Consider the following 22,171-nt stretch of genomic DNA (forward strand, 5'->3'; position numbering starts at 1 on the left):
AGGTGAGTAAGACCCTTGAGGAACCTATGTACAATAGGGGACTTGAACAAAGAGGATTGATCAGGCATCCGTAGAAAGGCAGAAATGGCAAAGAGATATCCCTTAATAGTGTCTAGAGCAGGGCACTGCTGGGCAAGAGAAAGAATGAAAAGTAGAACTTCAAAAAGAGGGGCAGAAAGGGGGAATCAACAGATTTTTCTGTACACCATGCTACCATTTTCTTTCCAACTGCAGGCGTTTACCGTCTTGGTGGAAGGACGCCTGGCTGCCAAGATGACATTACAGCCTTAGGGAGGAAGGTCGAAAGCTATCAAATGTTGCCGCTCAATCTCCACGCAAGAATGCAGAGTAGACAGGTTCAGGTGAAGAACCCTCCCCTGCTGCTGTGACAGAAGATCTTCCCAAAGGGGAAGCCTGTTTGAACAATCAATGGTCATGCTCAGAAGCTTGGGATACCAGACTGTCCATACCCAGTCCAGAGCCACAAGGATGACTTGGGCCTGGTTGTTCTTGAACTTCTTTAGAACTCTGTGTAGGAGTGGTATGGGCAGAAAGACGTACAGGAGGCCTGAGCTCCACTTGAGATGAAAAGCATCTCCAAGCTTGTGCCGCTTTGGAAACTTCAGCGTGCAAAAACTGCTGACAATGTGGGTTCTCGGCTAAGGCGAACAGATCTATCCAAGGCTCTCCCCACCGCTGAAAGACAGCTTGCACTACCTGCAGATGAAGACGCTATTTGTGATCTGCTAGGCATCTTCGGCTGAGTTCCTCTGCTTTGGTGCCCGGAGAACCCACCAGATGTTCAAACACAAGAGATATGCCCTGGCGTTCCAGCCATGTCCAGAGACGCAGGGCCTTTTGACAAAGGGTCCACGGCCACACCCCGCCCTGTCTGTTACAGTACCACATGGCGGTGGTGTTGTCCATAAACACTTGTACCAGCCTTCCCTCGATGGAGGGTAGAATGGCTTTCAATGGCAGTCAACTCACCCTGAGCTACAGCATGTTTATGTGGGCTCCCTACCCTGGTCAGTCCAGAATGTCAGGAACCTGGGGGTTGGCGGGTCTTCTTTGATGTTAACCTGCCTTCTCTGACATGATTAGCAAGCTCACATCCACCCGCTTCTTCCTACTAATATAGTTGAGAAACACTGTCCAGTTTATTCCTTTCAAACAGCAGAAACTGGTCATCATTGCTCTGGTGATATCCAAACTCAATTACTGTAATGCACGTTATATAAACTTCCAACAATGAAGTTCGAACAAACTGCAGATTGTTTAAAATGCAGCTGTCCATCTCATAATGAGAATCCCCAACAAAAAGATAGATGATCCTCCATCAACCGATCGTGATACGGTGGCATGGAGAAAAAAGGGTAGTCTCGAAGGGGAGGGAGTAGCCCCTTCAGACAATCTGCAAAACCCACCTGTCCGATGTTATGGATTGCCAGTGGGACAGGTGATGGCAAATCCTGCCATCCTACTGGGTGCCCATGGTGGTAAAAAGCAGACTAGGGGGGTTTGAAGACGGTTGCAGCGGGGGATGGGGAGGTTGGCGCACTTACCAGAGACTATTGCACAGGGCTTGTGGGTAGTGTGCCCTCGGCTGGGAGGGAATGGGTGCAGCTGGAAGGCCCAGCCGCGAAAGGCAGATTGAGGTGGATGTGGGGCAGCAGAGAGCCCCAATGACCTGGCCATAGCACGAGAATCGTTAAAGCGCTTGAGCGTCGAATCTGCCTCATCTCCGAAGAGACGGGTGCCATCGAAAGACATGTCCATAAGGGAAGCTTGGACATCCCCTGAAAAGCATGTCGTCCTCAGCCAGGCGTGGGATCTAAGGACCACGGTCGTGGAAACCGCTCTGCCTAGCGAGTCAGTCATGTCCAGACCACATCGAATAGTGAACTTTGTGGCATCACTCTAAATGGTCACAGCTTGGGAAAGTGCAGCCCAGGCCTCCTTCAGGACTAGTGGCAGCATTTGCGCAAACATATCCCACAAAGTGTAGGAATAATGGCACAAAAGGCATGCGTTGTTCATGGACCACAATGCCAGGCTCGCGGAAGATAACATCTTCCCAAATGAGTTCTGCCTCTGGGATTCTCTGCCTGGGGAAGCAGTAGGGAAAATGCCTTGGGAGGTAGAGGAGTGGACTACCATGCTCTCGGGGTGGGGTGTTGTGTGAGGAAATTTGGGTCCCAAGGTGCGGGGGGGCAACAGCAGCAGGTATTCGTCCTATTCACAGGAGCCCCTGTGCTGGGTTCGGACAAGTACCCTACAGAACATCAGTGAGGGAGTCAAGGAATGGGAGTAGAGGCTCCAAATTGGAGACTCACAGTTGCTGCACCTCTGTCAAGTGATTATTCTTGACTGCCACTGTGAGTAGCTGAAGGTCAAGGACCTCAGCAGCCTGCCGCACACATTACATAAGAAGCTTCATTCTCCAAAGCACGGCATCTGGACACGCCAGCCCCAACTATCTTCCTCATTCGGCTGGTGTTTTTAAAGGGTCCAGTGACCCCTCCCACTTTTCCCCTGCAGCATAGTAGACAGAAATAAGGCTCTAGCTAGGATCTAGGAGGCGAGGCACCTGCCGAAGGCGAAGTCGGGTAAAACCCTTCCGGCTGCGTGTCCAAATTGGGGGTGATAATGGGTATGGCACCACGAGCACCAGTGCCTGGGGAAGGTCGAGATGGCACAACTAGCGTCGGTCGGGAACCAGGAATGGATGCCTGAGGCACGCAGGGGCCAAAGCTGCCGGCACAAAACCAGATGGGACTCCTTCCAACCCCATGGGGCCAGAAGGAACATCAACGGGGACGAGCTGCCCAAATATGAGGTACATGGCCTCAGAGAACTCATGTTGGGGGGGGGGGGCGCTTTGGCCTTAAGAAATTCAGGGTGGAGTAGTCGACCGAGGTGCCCTCGTCTTGTTGGCCGACGGATGAGGAGTAGTGAAAGAGCGCATCAACTTTTTACTCTTCTTTTTGTGCCTCCAACCAGAGTGTCCCAAGAGCTTCGAATGGGAGACCTACTTTGGGCTCCGTGACGAATGCAGGGGCTTTCCCTCGACCGGGATCTCGACTTCCATGGAGTCGCATGCCAGGCCCAGGGACTGCCCCCTCAAAGCCTTCGGGCCATGGCCCGGCAATCAGAGCACAACTTGGTGTCATGGTCACGCTCCAGACACCAAAGACAAACGATGTGTGGGTCCTTCATTGACACCGGTCGGTGACAGGTGCTGCAGGGCTTAAAACCAGACTAGCGTAAAGACATCCTCGACACACCAGGTGATAAACTTAAAAAGTAGTTGACAAAATGTTGAGAAAACCTGTCAAAGAACCAAGCATGCTTGTCACAAAAAGACAAAGGCGTTAGCTCTTCTCCGGATCAGCACTGGCTAGAAAGGAAAGAAAAGAACTGGCACCAGCACGCCTGGGTGGCATCTATATAGGTACCGTGTAGTCATTCCGATGCGAACGATGACGGACGCAGAGCCGATCAACGCCACCTACCGGCGCAGGGGTACTGCTCACAAATTGTTTTTCAGATTTGAGGTGAAACGTATAAGTTATATTATGGATATCAAATTCTGGATATACACTTAACCAGACTGGACTGTTATGGTACTCAAATCTGAATACTGAGGATGCAGTGAATGGATTTTTGCTTAACGCAGATAGCAGAAGGCTTTGTTTAGCAGTTCAGGCATTTTTTAATGCTACTTGAAACAAGCATTTGCAATGCAATAGGTCTCCTCTTTACACGAGTTTCAAGCTATTGGCATTGTAAATGAAAATGCAGTTTATTTATGTTTTGGTTTTAAAAACAAATAAAAGGCATTGTCATTTACAATGCCAATAGCTTAAACTCACGTAATGCAAGGCCTATTGCATTGCAAACGCGTGTTCAAGGAGCCACTGATTCACCCCTCATGTATACGTGTATTTAGCGAGTATATGTCTGCTTCTAGGGGCTGCACCAGCACAGCATAAAACAAGCATTTGCAATGCAATAGGTATCGCATTAGGAAAGTTTGAGCTTTTTGTATTGTAAATTGACTAATTTTTATTTATGTGTTGGTATTGAAAATATTGAAATTACTAGCTTTCTCATGTACAATGTCAATAGTTTTAACTGTTGCAAATGTGACACCTATAGCATTTGTAATGCAATATGTGTTGTATTTACGTGACTTAGATGTACTGATATTACAAATAACAATGGCTTCTAATTTTTGCAAATAATTAATACTTAAATAAAAGTTAATGTAAATTATAATGGCAATCGTTAAGTTTGTATGCGCAGAAAGCGTGCAGGGTAAACTTATTATTTTGGTTGTTTGAGACTCAGATCTGGGCAAAGCTGCAAGAAAACACGGCGGGGGGAGGGCGGTTGAGAGATAGCCGAGAGGCAGGTGTGTGTGGAAAACACTGTTGGGGCGCGTGACATATAGATCTGGGCAAAGCTGCAAAAAAACATATGGTAACTTAAATCCTTAGACGCAGAATGAATGGAGCTCATGTTATCGACCTTAGAAGGTTGAAAAGGGAATGAGCGCGGCCTATGTTAAGTTTGTAAACGCAGAAAGCGTGTAGGGTAAACTATTTTTTGGGGTTGTTTGAGACGCAGGGGTGCGTGTGATCAGTGCCTGTGTGTGAGCAGTGGGGCTGTGTGTGTGTGTGAAGTGCCTAAAGTTGCAAGAAAACATATGGTTATTTAAATCCTTAGACGCAGAATTAATGGAGCTAATGTTATCGACCTTAGAAGGATGAAAACGGAATGAGCGCGGCATATGTTAACTTTGTAAGCGCAGAAAGCGTGCAGGGCAAACTTATTATTTTGGTTGTTTGAGACTCAGATCTGGGCAAAGCTGCAAGAAAACACGGAGAGGGGAGGGCGGGCTGTGTGCTGAAAGGCAAAGAGAACACGGGCATGAAAGTGAAATCGATGGATGGCAATGCGTCCATGAGACTAGCCCTGTGGTGGGGGAGGGACAGTTGTGAGAGGCGCCATGAGGAAACAATCTCTCAGCATGCTGTGGTGGGGAAGCGCATTCCAGGAGGGGGAGCGGACCCTTTGAAGTAGGATGCCGAGGCTGTGGCTACACGTGCACGCGCCAGTGGGCTGAAGCGCTTCCCCAAACGGATTGCATGGTGGCACGATGCACGCGATTGTGCGCATGCTCGCTATGCAATCCACTTTTGGGAGCACTTTGAAATGCCCCTCTTACTAGAGTCTTGCATAGCGATTGCGTAAACGCAATAGCTAGGCGAGACCTAAAAACGTTAAACGTTTAGCGGTTGTTTGTGAACTCAGTCTCTTGAGAGGGTTGGCTGGGCGGGGCTATCACTGGTGAAACAACAACAGATACTGCCAGAGGAGGTTTGTCATCTGGGGGGTCATGAATGTACCTTTATGGGGGCACCACATAAAGCAAGACCCTCAACTGTAATCCAACAATGCTCAGAAATTGATATTTTGTTGTTAACAGACAAATTTAGAATATGTCAGTAAACGCCCCATGACAAACCAACTTCTGCACAGCAAAAACTAAATCAGCTTCATGTGTGAACCGACCGCACTCGTGACAACAGAAAAGTGAAGGTTAGAGGTGCTTATCACACATTTTAGTTATACTAATGCCGGCCAGACAACCATGGGTGTTAGTTGCCTAAGCTGTTAGAGAGGGCTGCAGGCTACATGGCCTCTTTCGCTTCTCATGCATGGACACTGGAGACCCAGAACTTGCTAGCTCTGCTCACAACACGTTTTCATCCCAGCCAAACTTTGTATAACTTGGTTAGTGAAATGTTATTAATGAAAGTGGAAGAAAGGTATGCTATATTTTAGGACTTCCCTCTTCTGGACATGAATATAGGAGGACTTCGAGGTGCGATAGGTGAGTAGTAGCTCTTAATTGCCTGGTTTCAAACATGTTAACACATTGCTATTGAAGAATAATAGAGTGAATAAGTGTTCCCCAGTGTGGGCATATGGAGCGGGGTTCTTTCTTGTTAGGTGTCATGTGGCTACTGTCTCCACTTCAATGACCGGTAACCCTCGCTGTCCACGGGGCAGAGGTGGGAGGGGCCAACTGGGCCCTTGCTTGTCAGAACTGACATTTATAGAGATTTGTACCTTCAGCAGATGATCAAAGGCTGTGCAGACAAATGAACCGTGCCTGCATGCCCCTTTCTAGAAATAGTCATATGATGTATTTTCTAGCAAACTGCGACCAGAAAAAAAGATAGCAACATGGAAACCTCCACCACAACGAAGTAGAAATACTTTGCACAATAAAAAGGGCATTGAAGGAGGTGATTAAATCCCTGCTAGTGCCAGGTTCTGGCTGGGTCGTTCATCGAAACGTCCAAGCACCTCTGACCCAGCTTACGATATGCAGCTCTTGTTACACACATTATTATGGAGTAGGACCGCAAATCTTTAAATCCAGATGTCCTTCTGTAGTTATTACAAATTAAAGTTCTGAGAGTAATGACGTATTAAATACCTGCGACTCGTAGAATGTAAAGTGACGTCAGAGGAAGCTGCTTATCACAATATTGCATTTTCGATAAGGATAAATACATATACTTTTGGGCGGCTGCAGAGGTAAAAACACAGCTACGGCATCACAGGCCTTTGCCACCATCCTACCTTCTGCAACCCCCAAAAAACTACTTTTGTAACAAATGTTCGTACTTAGTCTAAGTTTGAATAACAGTGACATCACATTGCAAAAGAGTTAGAACGTGTAGCAACCATGTAGCCAACTTTCTTTATTCGTTTAAAAAATACCAGATTCAGTGGATTGAACATATCCCACTTTGCATTTCAAGACTGGGTGTTAAAATGTTCCTGTGTTTGGCATTTGTGTACTCCGATGGGGTCCCACGATAATGAGATGCAGAATGTTGAGGTCTTGAGGCGCGTCCACGCACACGCACCTAGCCTCTGTGGACAAGCTATTTGATACCATATTACATTGAAAATGTAAATATGGTAAACGCGTGTTACAGCCTTTAAATAACCACACAATGCATTACATCAACAGATATCGCGAGGATTAAGGATTAGTCTAGAATTCTAAATATGTGCACAATGTATTAAGAAATGCGTTTTACATTGTTATTGGTAAATTGTTTGCAGCATCTGAAACATCTTGGCTGGTTTTTACGTTATTTTCATGGTTTGTTTTCTTCCCACCTAAGATAAATACTTGTGATTCTTCTGAGGCTCAAAAAGAGCTCCGGCGTACACTTTAGCATGAAGTGGGACAGCAACTTTGCCCACGGACATGCACTGAATGCTTCTTCGGCGGTTTCCCCGTACAATAAATGTACACGAAGCAGGTGTAGATATATATGTGCCTACCAATGGACGGTGTGTTTTCTCCTTCAATTAGTTCTACCAACTTAAACAAGCACTGATTTGCGGTGGTGAGACATGACGCAAGCCTCTCAGAGGCTCGAGCGTGAGGCAAAGACATAACGTGCCAACCTCAAGTGCCAACACGCCCACCGAGGGGAGAAGTGAAGAGATGCTGCGCGCATGACGAGCGATCATTGTCCCGGTGGGCGGGGCCTAAGGGAGACAGGGCGGTCACCAACCCCACTTCCAAAAGAAGAGCGACAACAATAGATCAAGCAAGCAGCGCATTCGCTGCGTCGCAAGGCGAGACCTAAAAATGACTTAAATGTTGCATATTAAGTTAGTGGACACTTATTTAAATATTTCATGTAACTGAAGGGCGTGTAATGCGTATGATGGTGTACCATACACTAAATGAGCTACAATCACAGCTAAACCACTGGAGAGAACAGTTTTCTTTGTAATTCTCCCAATTTCACAAAATCGGTGGCATTATATAGTATTAAAGTTCCAAAAGGATTTTTAAAAAAAACACAGAAAAGCGTAATTGCATATCTCAGGTGAGGAATGTAAATCTTTTAAACTCTGCCTGATGTGCTATACCGTCAACATTTTCTATGTAAGATCCACATTGCCTCAGCAGAGTTAGAAATACAAAACATACATCATACCTGTTGCATTTTCTTGTATTCTCCCACCCTGGCATAGGCCATGAAAAGGTGTGAATGATAATCTTCACTGCTTGGCACCTTCTTGACAGCTGCCTCGTACAACTTGGTGACCAATTCCGCTAAAGGCAAAATAAAGAAATAAATAAGGCAACATTTAAAAAAACAAAAAAAAAAAAAAAACAATCACTAACAATTTGTTGTTACGGATCTACAAATCAACTATGAAATATCTAAATGGGAGCTATCAATTGATTAAACTGCTACAAGTAAACATTGCACAGTAAAGATTCCTTAAGATTGCACTTGTATGGTCTAGTGAAACAATTTTTTCTATAAAGTGAGCAAGTCCTGCAGAGTTTCTATTATCTAATATAAAGGGTATTGTGTCAACTTGGCCACTTTGAGAAAGTGTCCAAGCATTAATAGTGTGAAGATTTCCTTTCGCTTCACTCCTGTCCAGCAGACAGCCTTCTGCAGGATTGTTCACCAGTAGATCGTGACACCACCCTTCTCCCAGATGGCTGCCCTCAAGTCTGTATCGGGATGTCAAGTCTTTGCTTCAACACTCCTCTCTGATGCTACTCCCAATGGCACCAAAAGGGTCCAGCGCAAAGGAAGAGTATCCAGTAACTTAGAAATTAAGAAGGGGAACCAGTGATCTCTAGAGGTCTGCACTGGTATATGGTGGAGATTTTTAACTGTGTTGCCAACACTGTCTGGGATGGTTCCTTTCCTCTTCTCCCAGTGATGTTGTCAATTGTTTTAAATGGCTAGGGAGTTCAGAGCTTTGGGAATCTCTGTAGGAGAAGATTACCAGACTGGGAGGGATTATTCACAGTTTTTGCCCTACACAACCTTCATATAAAGTTAGATTTAAGTTATGACTTCACGTAAGTCAAGGTTGCCCGACACGATTGAAAGTGTTGTCTAATCAATCCCATTTACTGTACACAATGACTTGGGGAAAGCCTTGGCATGCATACCTACCTCGAAACTGCAATACCCACTCCCTAGTCAAACCCAAGTTAAGAGTATGATTTAGGGATGTCATTGGGTTCAACAAGAGATTGCAGATGCTGGGGCCCTTAGTGGTAGTAGGCCCTATGAACAATACAAAGGACCTTAAACTGCACCCACTGTTCAATCAGGAGCCAGTAAAGGTCTACCAGCGAGCGCCCTTTTTACTGACTGATAGCTGGGGATGTTTAAAAGGAGGAAGGCTGCCACATTTCGTATGACCTATAATCTTTTTACTATGTAGCAAGTTGAGCCAGAATACAATCTAGACGATAGATTACTAGTACATGCATAATAAGCCTTCTGGAAAGGAGAGGAAGACGATCTAGCACTTTACTGAGCATTCCAAGTATGCCATAGCAACTCACTGCGAGATTCTTGGCTTGGAATTCCATAGGGAGAGTGTCTCCTAGCCAGACACCCAAGCTCTTTATAGGACTACTGGGGCTAGGTGTACTCCCTAAACAGTCCAGCCATGGAATCAGCGACTGGATATTAAGGTTGTTACCCAGTAGCATGATCTCAGTCTTGTACCCGTCGAGTCGGAGGCTACAACTAACCATCCAGTTAGTTACCTCCTTTAAACAGGGTGCAAGTAGTTGAGAGTTTCAACAATGTTCTGGCAAGATGCACATGACTATTTGGGCGTACTTTGTGTACAAGACTATTGACAACCCAAAAGCTCGTACGATCTCAGCGAGGGGACAAATATAGATATTGGACAGGGTAGGGCTTAGAGCCGAGCCCTGAGGGTACTCCACATTTCAAGGAAAAAGTATTTGAATAGCACCTTTGATCAAGCACTTGAAAATTCCTACCCTCGAGAAAATAAGTTAGCCATTTTAACGCGCGGTCTTTTATGCCCACATGTGCAATTCTCTGGGTGAGAACTGCATGGTCTACAGCAGGCTTCTCCCACGAGTAGCTTGTGAGCTACTGGCAGCTCTCCAGCTACCTGCAAGTAGCTATCCTAAGTGCAGCCCAGACAGCCAAGTGATAAGCTTTTGCTGCGTTAAATGAATACATTTAGTGTATTGGTGATGAAAATGTGCATTGTTTCAGAATTCATAAGCTGATGTTTTGAGCAAAATCACTGACTTTGTAAAATATATTTGAAGACTATTTACGAGTGAAATCATGCAACATCAGGGAGACTTATTACTCGTATTACTTGTGCACCAGGGGTATTACAGCTATGGCTATTATGTATTAACCATGTAGACACATTTTAAAATCGATAAAGCCTTTTTAAGTCGAGCTTCGATCGACGGGTTATATCTGTTCTGTGGGGTTTAGCAAATCCACTGATTGCCAATTGTTAAGATCTGTGGCATTCAGAAATGATGGCTTCTTATTGGTGCATTTCTGTCAAAGTCCCTCCTTTGTGTGTTTAGTTCTCTTTCCTGCGATTTCACTCTGAGAACATTTTAGTTGGCATTACACAGTACAGCGTTTGATGGCCTCTCTTCCCTCCTCCCATCTGGCTATTGCAGGTCAGGCATTTTTTTGTAGTTTTATATAGCGTGAACTGAGTTAATCACTGCTGATAATCTTGCATTGGTGGTAGCTAATGTAATCTTGTCTGATATCTCCATTGTACTATTGATAGTAACAGTAGCTCTGGATTATATTCATTGAACAGAAGTAGCTTTTATTACAGAAAAGGTTGGAGATCCCTGGTCTACAGTGTCAAATATGACACAGATTCAAAAGGATAACTGCATCAGAGCCACGTTGAACTAGGAGCAGTCTGAGTTCTTCCACCACAGCTAAATGTGTTGTTTCAGTACTATGTTGCAGTCTAACCCCAATTTGGGTGAGATGCTTGAACTCACTATGAGGAAACGAGAAAAATCCATTCTCTTTGCAAGAATGGTGTCACCCTGTGGGTTGTCTACTAGAAACAAAAAACATGCAGAGACACTAGAAAGGTTTCAGTGGTTCACTATAGAAAATACAAAGAAAATGTGCATGCTTAGGGGGGAAGAGACCAGCAAACCGGTACTAGAAATAATTAGAAACGAAGCAGACAGGTCTCTGGCGTGACAATAAGCAGTAAAATTGGGGCTATTTGTTCTACGCAAACTGCAGTTAATTATGTCGGTAGGGACAATTTTAAGCAGTTACATGCTGCGAACCCACACAATCGATGCAGGAAACAGGGGACTTCATCACAGAGGCCCAGCTACCATATCTTCATCCTGAGGATATAGACTAGCTGGATGCCTCGCTCATTGGGCGGACATATTTTCCTGGAAGTTTTCTGCAATGGCTCAAATTGCTGTACACTGACCCCCACAGTAAGAGTGTGGACAGGTGTGATAATTTCAAACAGCTGATAATTTTGTAGGAGCACCAAACAGGGCTTTCCTTTATAACCCTTGATCTTTGCGCTAGCAAATAAACATCTGGCATGGCAGGTTCTGAGGGACTGGAGATGCAGATGGTGGCCGGTGTATGGGGAGATGCAAAAACTATACCTGTATGCCAACGACATACTTTTATAGCTCTTGGAACCACAAGATGGAATGGAAGAAATATTATTGCTGTCTGGCCACTTTAGCCACTTGAGTCCACAGAAGTGGTGCAGTGGCCAAAGAATGATGGATTGGAATGTTACCCAGAGTGATTGCTAGACGTTTAGGCTATTTACATTCCGCCCATCACCTTTTGAGGGCTTCACATGATGCTGCACAATGCCATAGTTGGGGGGATGTTAAATATACCCCAGACAGCTTCAAATACCTTGGTGTTAAAATCTACAGAGACTTCCAAAATATAATGGACAGTAATTGCACGCTATCGGCAGTGTCAATGTTCTTGTGGTCTCCCAATTTGAATGCATACACTTTAATAACCAAAATCAACCATACTTACTCCATTATACTGAATCGCAACACCACCAACACAAGGAGACCACATAATTTGTCCATGTGGTGTGGAGGGGACCCAAACTAGTTTATTATTGAGTAGATATTACAACACCGTTATTGGATTTGATTGACAGGTATAAGTTATATGGCCCGATGATCTGATTGCTAGGAGATATGCAGAGACTCAAAAAATAATTTGAAAGCAAATCTTTTTATCCATCACCATTGTTGGCTGAACAGGTTTTGGAAGTTGCCTATGCCTCCAAATGTAGCAGCATGGCCACTGAAACAATGGGTGAAGCTGCCCACATTTGAAATTTCAGTAGAAGAACTGGTGTTTCAGACACAGCAAAGGCGTGGGGTGCTCTACGGTTTCAATTTTCCAGGGAGGACTTCCTAATTCCATGAAGTGTCATTGGGGACTGGGAATCACACAATGTTACCGAGCACCACAATACTATGTTGAGCTACAGGTATGAAGTCTATTTGGCAACAGTTTGGGACCTCATGTTGGGAGGGGTGGCCTTCAAGCTCTGCCGGTTTGAACAACACATCTGGTACAAGGAGTGTCCAGGGACATTTGTTGCTCAATATTTCCATTTATTGTAGGAAATTATATCTTTATTGTAGGTGTCAGAGAAGTTAACATCACTCTATGCTGAACATTTGTAGCAATCATGGGCCTACAAGCTGGTTTCTAAATGTCAATTAAGATCATTTAAAAAAATATTAGAACTAAAAAGCCCTGTTAAGTATGTACCAAGATGGTAGTTAGTACATCAACAGTGCAGGCAATTGTTTAATGCACTGCAGACCCAATGCATACAGCTCTGCGTGATGTACATATATTTTTTCATACTAGTATGCCAAAAACTATAATAATTAAAATGGAACACTCAGAGGTGAAACATTGACAATATTGTCATGGTTATTGCTTGCTTTCAAGTGCGCTTGAGAAATTTGCATTGGTTATAATGACGTAGGTGCCTGCACACAACATAAGTGTTACTATCCACTCAATGCACCCGATATGCCGCTCTACACCCTTTGCGCCCCGGCTCAATTTCTCAACTTCTGGCTTTACCCCATGTGCCTTAGGCCCCACACGGCTGTGGAGGTGTAGATGGACGCACAAGACCCATGTCCGCTTTCCACAGCGCATTACCAGCCTTTCAGGTCCACGTGAACAGAAATAAACAGTGGAGTGGGTCTGATGGGCCTATGATGGACTGCAAGCTCGTGCTCAACTGCCATGCCTCTACGCCCCCCCCCCCCCCATTCCCATTATGCAGAACCCTCAGCTGCTGGCGCTTCAAGACGATGGTGCTAGAACGGGTGCACACAGACGAAGCCTCCTCAAATTCGCTGACCCCTACCTAGATGGGCAATTCATACCCCATTTGGGGCTACAGACATCGCCCAACATACAGCATTAGACGTCTTGCTTTATCACCCGATACATGCTACTTGCAGTGTGATGCACACTACGTTCCCTCTGTACCCACCCACGCTTTATGCACTTTAACACTTGTTAACAAACGTGTCATCTCAAACTAATTACCCACTAATCCACGCCCATGCAGGACAAAGCGCCAGTGTGTACCTCGGCTGCTTACGCAGCCTGGGACCTAGATATCAAGCCCCCTATCACAGATGGTCAATGGACATACTGCTGTGGATAGACTGGGGCGCTAGCACCTAATTACAGGCTGAGCCTTACTCACTTCAAATTCTTGCATAAGCTATAGCGCACCGACTACAATTATTACGGATGGGGCTGGTGGACGAGGCAGGTTGCCTGCGCTGCTCGATTCCATAGGTCTGTCTCCATCTCGCATGGGAATGCCCGTGGGTGGAGAGTTACTGGTATGAGGTGTACTCCACTTTATCCCAGATAACAGGCCATCCGCTCCCACAGACCCCACTCGTTAACTCCTGGATTATGTCAAAGATGTCCCCCTCTGGGCTCCAACGCCTCACAGCTAAGCTCCTACTATTGGCCAAACGACGAGTTGCTATCCACTAGAGCAGAGGTCCTGCATCTATGGCCGACGCCTGGCTGCCAGACGCGTCCTATTACACAGTACAGTTTCACACATTCTGGGCTCCGATGCCTCCCAAATCACTCCCAAAAGGAATCTGGGAGTCATTGCTGGCTTACCTCAGACAAAAAGACAGGCAACCTCCAACTTGCGTCAACTAGTAGCTCACCCGCTGTGAACCCCCATACTGACACTGCTAATAAGCCAGGCGACCCAGTTGGCCCATTCCCCGGTCCTCAGAATGTCTGAATATCCAGACACAAGTACACCCTGCATATGGTGCAATCCCTCCATCTTAGCCACCTACTAGATGGAACGTCCCTGTATACTTTCCCTATATGCTTTGCTTCAATACTTGTAGTCCTGGTCCAGCAGCGATGTAACAAAATAATGTCATGATGATGTTATAATGTATTGCCTTTACCATTCTGTCTCTTCCCCCTGACCTTGTCCCTCCCCCCCCCCCCCCCGCAAATATCCTTCTGTTTCCTTGTTACTTTGAGGCTTTTGCCTCACTGTTGTACCTATTAAGAAATGCCAATAAAAATATTTTATGGAAAAAAGCGTTACTAGCCACTAAGTCTATAGAGCAATAGAAATACAAATAAATAATAAAAGCATGATCTGTGCAAATTTCACATAAAATACAAGTCTGGGAGCAGAAAGTATATGGATACTAAATGGACTGTTTGCTCTGAAAAAGACTTGGCAGTTACACTGTTTTTTTTTTTTTTTAAATGACCCTTACACAGGCATGTACAGGTGAATTCCCTGGAAGCATCCAGATATACTTGAAGCAATGCAGCTTTGCAAACATATTCCTTGACGTTCAGCAAGTCACATCATCTTAACAGTCCCATAGCACTGTGCAAAGAATAAGGTCAGATCTGAATTAATGAGCTACAAGTGACATCATCCAAACTGGTCAACTATGTTCACCACATCCAACACACATAGAATAACTAACATGTACAAGGCGCTGCATGCAGGCACTGTGCCAGCACCACCTACCCTCCGGCTCTGCTGAAGCCAGGACTAGCAAATCGAACTGATCAATCAGGACTGGTTTCAACATTCTGAGCAGCAAAGCTTTCAGCATTGCAAGACTGAAACTACTCCAATTCAACTATGTACATACCACACTGCAACCCTATTGCACAGACTGTTCCCTACTGTTTGGAACAAATGACTTAAGTGTGGCCCTTCCATTTGACCTGCCAGTGCCACATGCTGAGGCCTTATTGGGCACAGATTTGCACATTCCTCACCCACCTCACGGGTAGACAGCACAAACTTTCTGAAGACATGCCTGCTGGGCTGAAATCCATGTCCAAGAATGGGTAAGGAGGAGTATAAGTTAATCAATTGGGTGTTCGAGAGACTGCAATGAACTGGCAGGCAGCAGAGCCCCATCCATCCAGTCATCGAAACTTGAACTGACTGAATATTATGTAACCAGGCACCTAGAACTCAGGGCAGGCATGCCCCACCAATCACAGGGTGGGGCACCATATTGCTGGCTCTGGAACAGAGCCGTCCATACTTCTGCTGCCTCTAGAACACAATACTTCAGACATGGTAACATGGACAGCATTATTACATAAACCTCCTTCTGGCTGCATTTATTTGCGCATGGCTGTCCACAGTCACACTGTCAATCCTAAGCAAAAGTCTAATCTCCACTTTCATGACACTCTCTGTGGAGGAGATTCCAATACGGAGTGAAACTATTTTGCCACATCTTATCCAATTGCTCAGGGCATAATTGGAACCAACATCAATATTCATTTTCCATTAGCACTTCCAAGAAGGGTATCAACAGGTTAAATAAAATACAGACTTCTGCCACAGCAGGGCAACCAGTTCACCTCAGTTCTATGGACGCCAGTGCAAGCCGGTTGCCCATTCAATCCTCTAGTACCAAAGAGTAGGTAATAAGGCCCCAAAATATTTTTCCAATAAACTATGCAAGCATATTCCCTTCAAGATTGTCCCCTGCTATAAGCAGACAACAGATGACAAAAATAGTATACAAATGAGGCAAATCTTTTTAACTTTTTGGGCACAACCCAACACTATATCATCCAAGCAACTTCTGGGTCAAGCCAACTCCAAGATGTTCAAGTAAAAACAAAGCAAACCGGAACCTCGCATTATATGTTTCAACTAAACCGGTATCACCCCCTTGTAAACAACCAACAAAGCATTATGTAAAGAGATTAGAAGCCTTGTTTGGCCCAAGTAAGGATATTGGAGCCACCTAAAGACTGGGTATGCTTTTTCGGGACATGAATTTTAGATTCCCATCCTTCGACTTGGCCAGCTGCACGAAAGAGGCATCCTATGCAGATTGTGTTAAATACCTTGAGAAGAAATACACTTTCCAAGGTTAACACTGCTCTTTGCTAGGGCCTCCTATGGAGAATACATATTCCTGCTTTCAATTGTCCTGTGACCTGTATAGTTTGGCACTGTAGAGCTCATTTATACCGCCCTTCTGTCCAATAACAGTGTTATAATTTTTTTTATTAAAAACTTGTTTGTGAAGAAGGATGTGTAGTGTTAAAACACTTTGTCCTTTTACTAATTTCACTGCAGGCTCATGCCAGTTAGTCTGCAATGTTATGTAATGGATTTACGCTTGTTATGGGTCCACGGTTCTGTGCTCCTTCTCCATGGTTTCCAGCTCCAGATACTTCAGTTGGAGTTGGGAACTGCTGGAGGGAGGAACTACAGGATGTGGACTCCATTGCTTGAATAAAAAAGAATCAACATTTTATAAGAGTAAGCTGTACCAGACTCATCCTTTCATCGGCACCACTTCATTTAGCAACAAGTTATTCTAATAAAATTCTACTGCATGTAAAAACCTACTTTCAAAATGTTTTGTAATACAAGAAATGAAAAAAGAAACGTACATTCTTTTGTGATAACAAGCGGTCACAAAGTTCATATTACTCCTGGCACGAAACAACCCCTACGATATAGTGCTAATAGAGAGAGTACGCCTCACATCCCAACACACAACAGACTGCCTTGCATGAATGCGGATACTGCCTCACCACTCGCTCCTTAAAAATATCACCAATTCAGGGACTGTACGGGAGGCTATAGACCACGATGTTGTTCGGCCTCATGTCAAGGTGTAAAATGAATGTGATATATCCTTTTATGTCAATGCCACCAATACTGATGTGATGTACTTTATTAAAGACACTGCCAATAAAAATGATTTCATAATGGAAAAAAAAAAGAAAAAAAAAACAGTCACAAAGACAAAATAATTTATAAGCCAAAGCAGATTTTGAGATCATGTGTGTCACATAACATGGTTGAGATTACATTTGAGCACACCATGAAACTTCAGAGTTGGATGAACTTAAAGTAAAGGATTACAGTTACTCTACAGGTCTCACCTTTTGAAACCTTACAGGTGCAGTGGTAAAGCAACTTCCCAAAGCAACGCACACGTAAAAAATGCTTTACAAAAACCAACAACATTTCAGCAGTGCATTAAACATTAGATGGATTACATAAAAAGTCATGAGTGAAGCTGGTGTGGGACAGCAGCACCACTGAATGCTGGCAACAGTAAGACAAAGATAAACATAATAAACTACAATGTATAGCACATACATCAGTTACTACTGCATCCTTTAAATAAACATATGTGCAAGATATTGCAAGTAAATCAGGAGGCCCTCAAGAAATCTATCATATCAAATTGTCAAACAATAAAGTGTAGTTTGATTATTTAAATTTTCTTTATTCAACTCATTTCTTTAAAAAGCAAAAAACACCCACAACCACAGTGTTCCATTGCAAGAACATCTTCAGGCAGTGCAATTGATTAGCCTGAACTAGCTTAACATATTGCAAGAACTTCTTTAGATCATCTATACATATGCTAGCCTCAAATACAATCCACTAAAGGCCAAGTTTGCAAAAGAAATTAAATTTCTCCAGGTACTTGCTGAAGTGATTATTTGATTAACTGTAATAAGGCAGATGTGGACACCAGGATCAGTAACCCACACTGCAACTGAAAAGTTGGTGCTTTCTGTAACCAACATTTCAATTGGTCGTGGCTGTATTGCTTTTCAAATAAATGAATTGAATAAAGACTTAAGGAATGAAACTACAAGTGTCATTGTGAGACAATTTCACATGATAGAAATATTGAGTGCCTCCTGATTTATTTTCATTATACTTCAGCAGCAGCACCTTTAGATGCTTGTGCAGCTCAGGTTGTGTACCTATTCACTAATATACGACAGATTTGGATGTGCTAGATTTTGCCTTAGCTGCAATGTAAATTGTTTGGTATATATACACACACACACACTGCATGATTAATGCCACGAGACGGTTATCCTTTTATAGTCTATCATCAGAAGGTTATTTTATTTTTAGAGAAGGTTTGAAATCCTATGGGTAAAGGCTTGCCCTAAAGGCGAAGGGATGTGGGCCCTGTGTAGGTGCACTAGTAGGAGCAGGGACCAGAGGTGTGCCTTACTTGCTGCAAATTTATGCCATGCTGAACAGAACCTTATTTGGAGGGTAAAGTCGATATACAACCACATATAATTGATGAAACATAACTGAAACTTACGCCTGTGCATCTCACGATAAAGAATCGTTAATGCCTGCAGTGAGTTGTCATCCGTGGGTTCCATCGTAGCAACTTCCTGTGCCAAAACAAAAGCCTCATCCTGCTTCCCAGTTCTCTGCAAACCAATTGCCTTCAAAACCTATTAAATATAAAACATAACTATACTCAAATATACAGAAAGATATTTTTTCAAATAAAGCTAAAATCAGGGTAGTCTGACAAATTACTTAAAATGAACTTAATGCAGGACAGTGCTTTAAAGCAAAGTGGCAAACAAATAAAATGCCAAGTTTGAAAAAACTAGAACTTGCAGTTCTAAACTGTACATTCAACCCCTATCATCAGTGTAAAGTCTTGTCAGGGTGCACCAGGACATTCAGATATTACTGGCTAATAACCGAGGGTTTCCTTTGTGTGTGTGTGTGTATATATATATATATATATATATATATATATATATTATATATATATATATATCTATCTCATCTTTATTCGGCAGGGAGGACATCTATCTATCTATCTATATCATCTTTATTCGGCAGGGAGGACCAACCATAAAAAGTAGTTCAAAATACTTACAGAAAAAAAAAAAATGATCAGAGGCGACCAGCATGTATCACATGGAATAGGAGTACAAGAATGGCATACATAGACATTGAAGAGCAAAAAAAAGTACATTAAGTTAGTCAAAGTGCATAGTATTTACTGAACATATATATGGGTGCCTTGAGAAACAAACTTAAACAACAACAGATGTGAGTGTCAGTTAATTCTTGCAAACACTTAAATGCTTGTTGGCATTTACGAGCCGTAAAAAAAAAGGTGTCAATACATTCTCATAAATAATTGGCAATACCCACAGTAAAGTGAATCATAATTTGCTTGGATATATTACACCAGCAAACTCGTGAGCTCAAGTTGTGCTGGAAACCTCACGAGAAGCAAAAGGAAGTATTTCACAGACCCTGCTTCAAATCGGAAAAGAAGCAAGCGCACCCAACGCTCAGATGTGTTCATCAGGTAATCAGTTGGCAGAACATAAAAATGTGTAAGTAAGTAATCCCCGATACTGGGTTTCTGTTATTCTTCATGCAACCTGATAAAGTGCAGTTTTTCTAACAGGGCATGTGCTTGCTTTCTACTGGGTAGCACAACCGACAGATGATTTAGAAACAGCAAACCTTACACCGATCCCTTGCAGTGACCTTTTTTCTGCAAGGCTTCTTGTGTCTACTCCGTGTGGGTCTGACTCCTCCCACACACTGGATTGGCTTTTGCGTGTGTCTTTCAATAATGAAACCACGCAAATGGCTAAAGGCGGGTGCATGTCCCATCTCTTTTGTATTGTTCACTCCCACAGCGTTTTGTTCTCGGGGGCGAGCATCGGCACCCAGGGTGGCAACAGCATTCCTCATGGGTCAGGTTACTATTTACAGACAACACGCTGTGCTTTCGCTTGTTTTGTTTGTTTACTAAATGGCCCACATTCCATTATTTTTGATTTTTAGTTGGCTAAGTTGCAGTATTCTACACCTTTTGTAAACCCACTTGTTTATGTGCCGTGATATTCTATCCGTCCACAATTCTGGCTCTGCTCTGAAAACTGTCGTTACACATTGCCCCCATCTTGAGATTTTGTAGCGTTGCCTCATCACGCTACTTCTATAAACTGAACACCATTATGACCCATGAGGTTTTTTTCACACATTAAATATGACCCCTTTATTGTCAGTTCTTTGATGCGAGTGCTACACGGGCCAACTACTTTAATAACATTCTATGTAGGAATGTAGCATAAGCTGTAAAATACTTGTTTTCTTGATTCTGGAGTTGGTGGTTAACTTGGCAGAGTTCTCAGATAAATTAAATAACTCCTGGTGCTAGAAATATTTCCGTGCTAGTTCACAAAAATAAAGTTTCTATAATTTATGGCCGACTGGGGTTTGTCTTGTGTGAAAGACGTGCTCCGTTGGCTCAGTTGCTGGCGTGTGGCATGTCCATCGATGTACCTGACTTTCTAACTGCATTGTGGTACCTCATCCATATTTTACAAAGTTCTGCAGATTGCATTCTTGTGACGAGTGAATGGAATCGGGGTGTAACCCGAGTTGCATCAACCTGTGTATACGAGTATACGTTTTTTTTGAGGAAATTGAATAAACTACTTGTTCGCCCTCCGAGTCAACCTCTTAATGCCTTTAATTGATTTCTTTGAGCTCATTAGCTGCACCCGTTTTTAATGCTACTCCCCGGCAGCAGTTCATTTAAGGTTCGAGTCGGATGGAACAATAAGCACTGTACTAGAGTGCTTGTGTTTTCCAGATGTGTCCCTCGTTTACTGCTGTTGGTCTCGCCCGTGTGCTTGTCTCCCCCACTCATTCGTTATTGTGTTCGCCCACGTGTGCTTCTCATAAAAGCTCCTCATTCCTCTTCATCGCCCATGTTGCTTCTTACCTGCCCTCCATATTGCTTCCCCCACCTGTGCCTTCTGCGTTGCTTCTACCCCGCGTCCTCCATGTTACTCCCACCCGTTATGCTTCATTCCCCACCTGCAGCCTTCGTGTTGGTTCCCCCCACGAGTCCTCTGTTTTACTACCTCCTAAAAATGCTGTTGTGTTACATTTTTTAATTCACCAATCCAACTCGGATTTGTAAATAAAAAGGAAAAACATCAAACCCATTGCGAGACCTATTGGCTTTGCCAATGCTGGTTTTACTTAGGACAGCAAAGGAATAGAGAGCCATTTGTCACAGGCCAGGCAGTCAAAAAGTATCTTCGTAGTGAGTGAGGCATCCACATAACAGAGAGCAACACCAGCACAGAATGGATACGTATTTGGTCACATAAATAACTTAATGCGAACTCATTATGGCAAATAAAATGTGAGATTGATTCAGGCACCATTAAAAGCTGGCTGCAGAAACAATCTCCATCCACTTGCAGGGGCTGCTGGTCACTAATGCCCCATATTCCTGCCCCATAGGTAGCAACAGGTACACACTGAGTTGAATATATTTGTAGCAGAGGGACAAGGGCACTCCCTCCTGGTGGTTACAGTAAGCTAAGGAGGGAGCCCACTGCTTTCAACTTCTTCATGCTATTTTAGACGCCCATGAACTACAGTCGCTAATTAAAATCCCTAGATATGTAAAAGTGCTGGTGCGCAATAACTTATTTGGCCCTACCATGATGGATGAAGATCATATACACTTCGGCCACAGGACATTGTAAATGATTTTTGGAAAAATTGGTCCTTACATCCAATTTCTCCTTAAAATCCACAAAAGAATGCATTACAAATACACATACCAAGGCAGATAAATGTATATCTTCACATCGCAATTGCAAATCAAGTAGAAATTGCTACAAGAACACATACTGGTGAATTACAGCACTACTGCTGTCCCGCTAAGCATTACAGTGTGCATAGCTCTGTAACACAGCCGATGTAAAGATATAAATGTAGCTACCTTGGTATGTGTATTTGTAATGCGCACAATCACCCGCGAGGGTTACCTGGCACCTGGTTATGGTAAAAGGCAGAGCTGGCTTGCTGGTCAGACACAGTTGAACAAGTAATG

General features: G+C 43.7%; 1 protein-coding gene across 1 annotated transcript in view; it reads right to left on the reverse strand.

Annotated features, from left to right (window-relative positions):
• NAA25 (N-alpha-acetyltransferase 25, NatB auxiliary subunit) overlaps positions 1–22,171 on the reverse strand; it is a 792,299-nt gene that overhangs the window by 674,921 nt on the left and 95,207 nt on the right. Inside the window, exons 3-4 of the mRNA XM_085636118.1 lie at positions 18,590–18,728; positions 8,046–8,164 (exon numbers count right to left, since the gene is read on the reverse strand). Of these exons, the coding sequence (XP_085492244.1) occupies positions 8,046–8,164; positions 18,590–18,728 (258 nt within the window). The remainder of the gene's footprint in view (positions 1–8,045; positions 8,165–18,589; positions 18,729–22,171) is intronic.

Source organism: Triturus cristatus, chromosome 11, assembly GCF_964204655.1.
Source record: "Triturus cristatus chromosome 11, aTriCri1.1, whole genome shotgun sequence".
Lineage (NCBI taxonomy): Eukaryota > Metazoa > Chordata > Amphibia > Caudata > Salamandridae > Triturus > Triturus cristatus.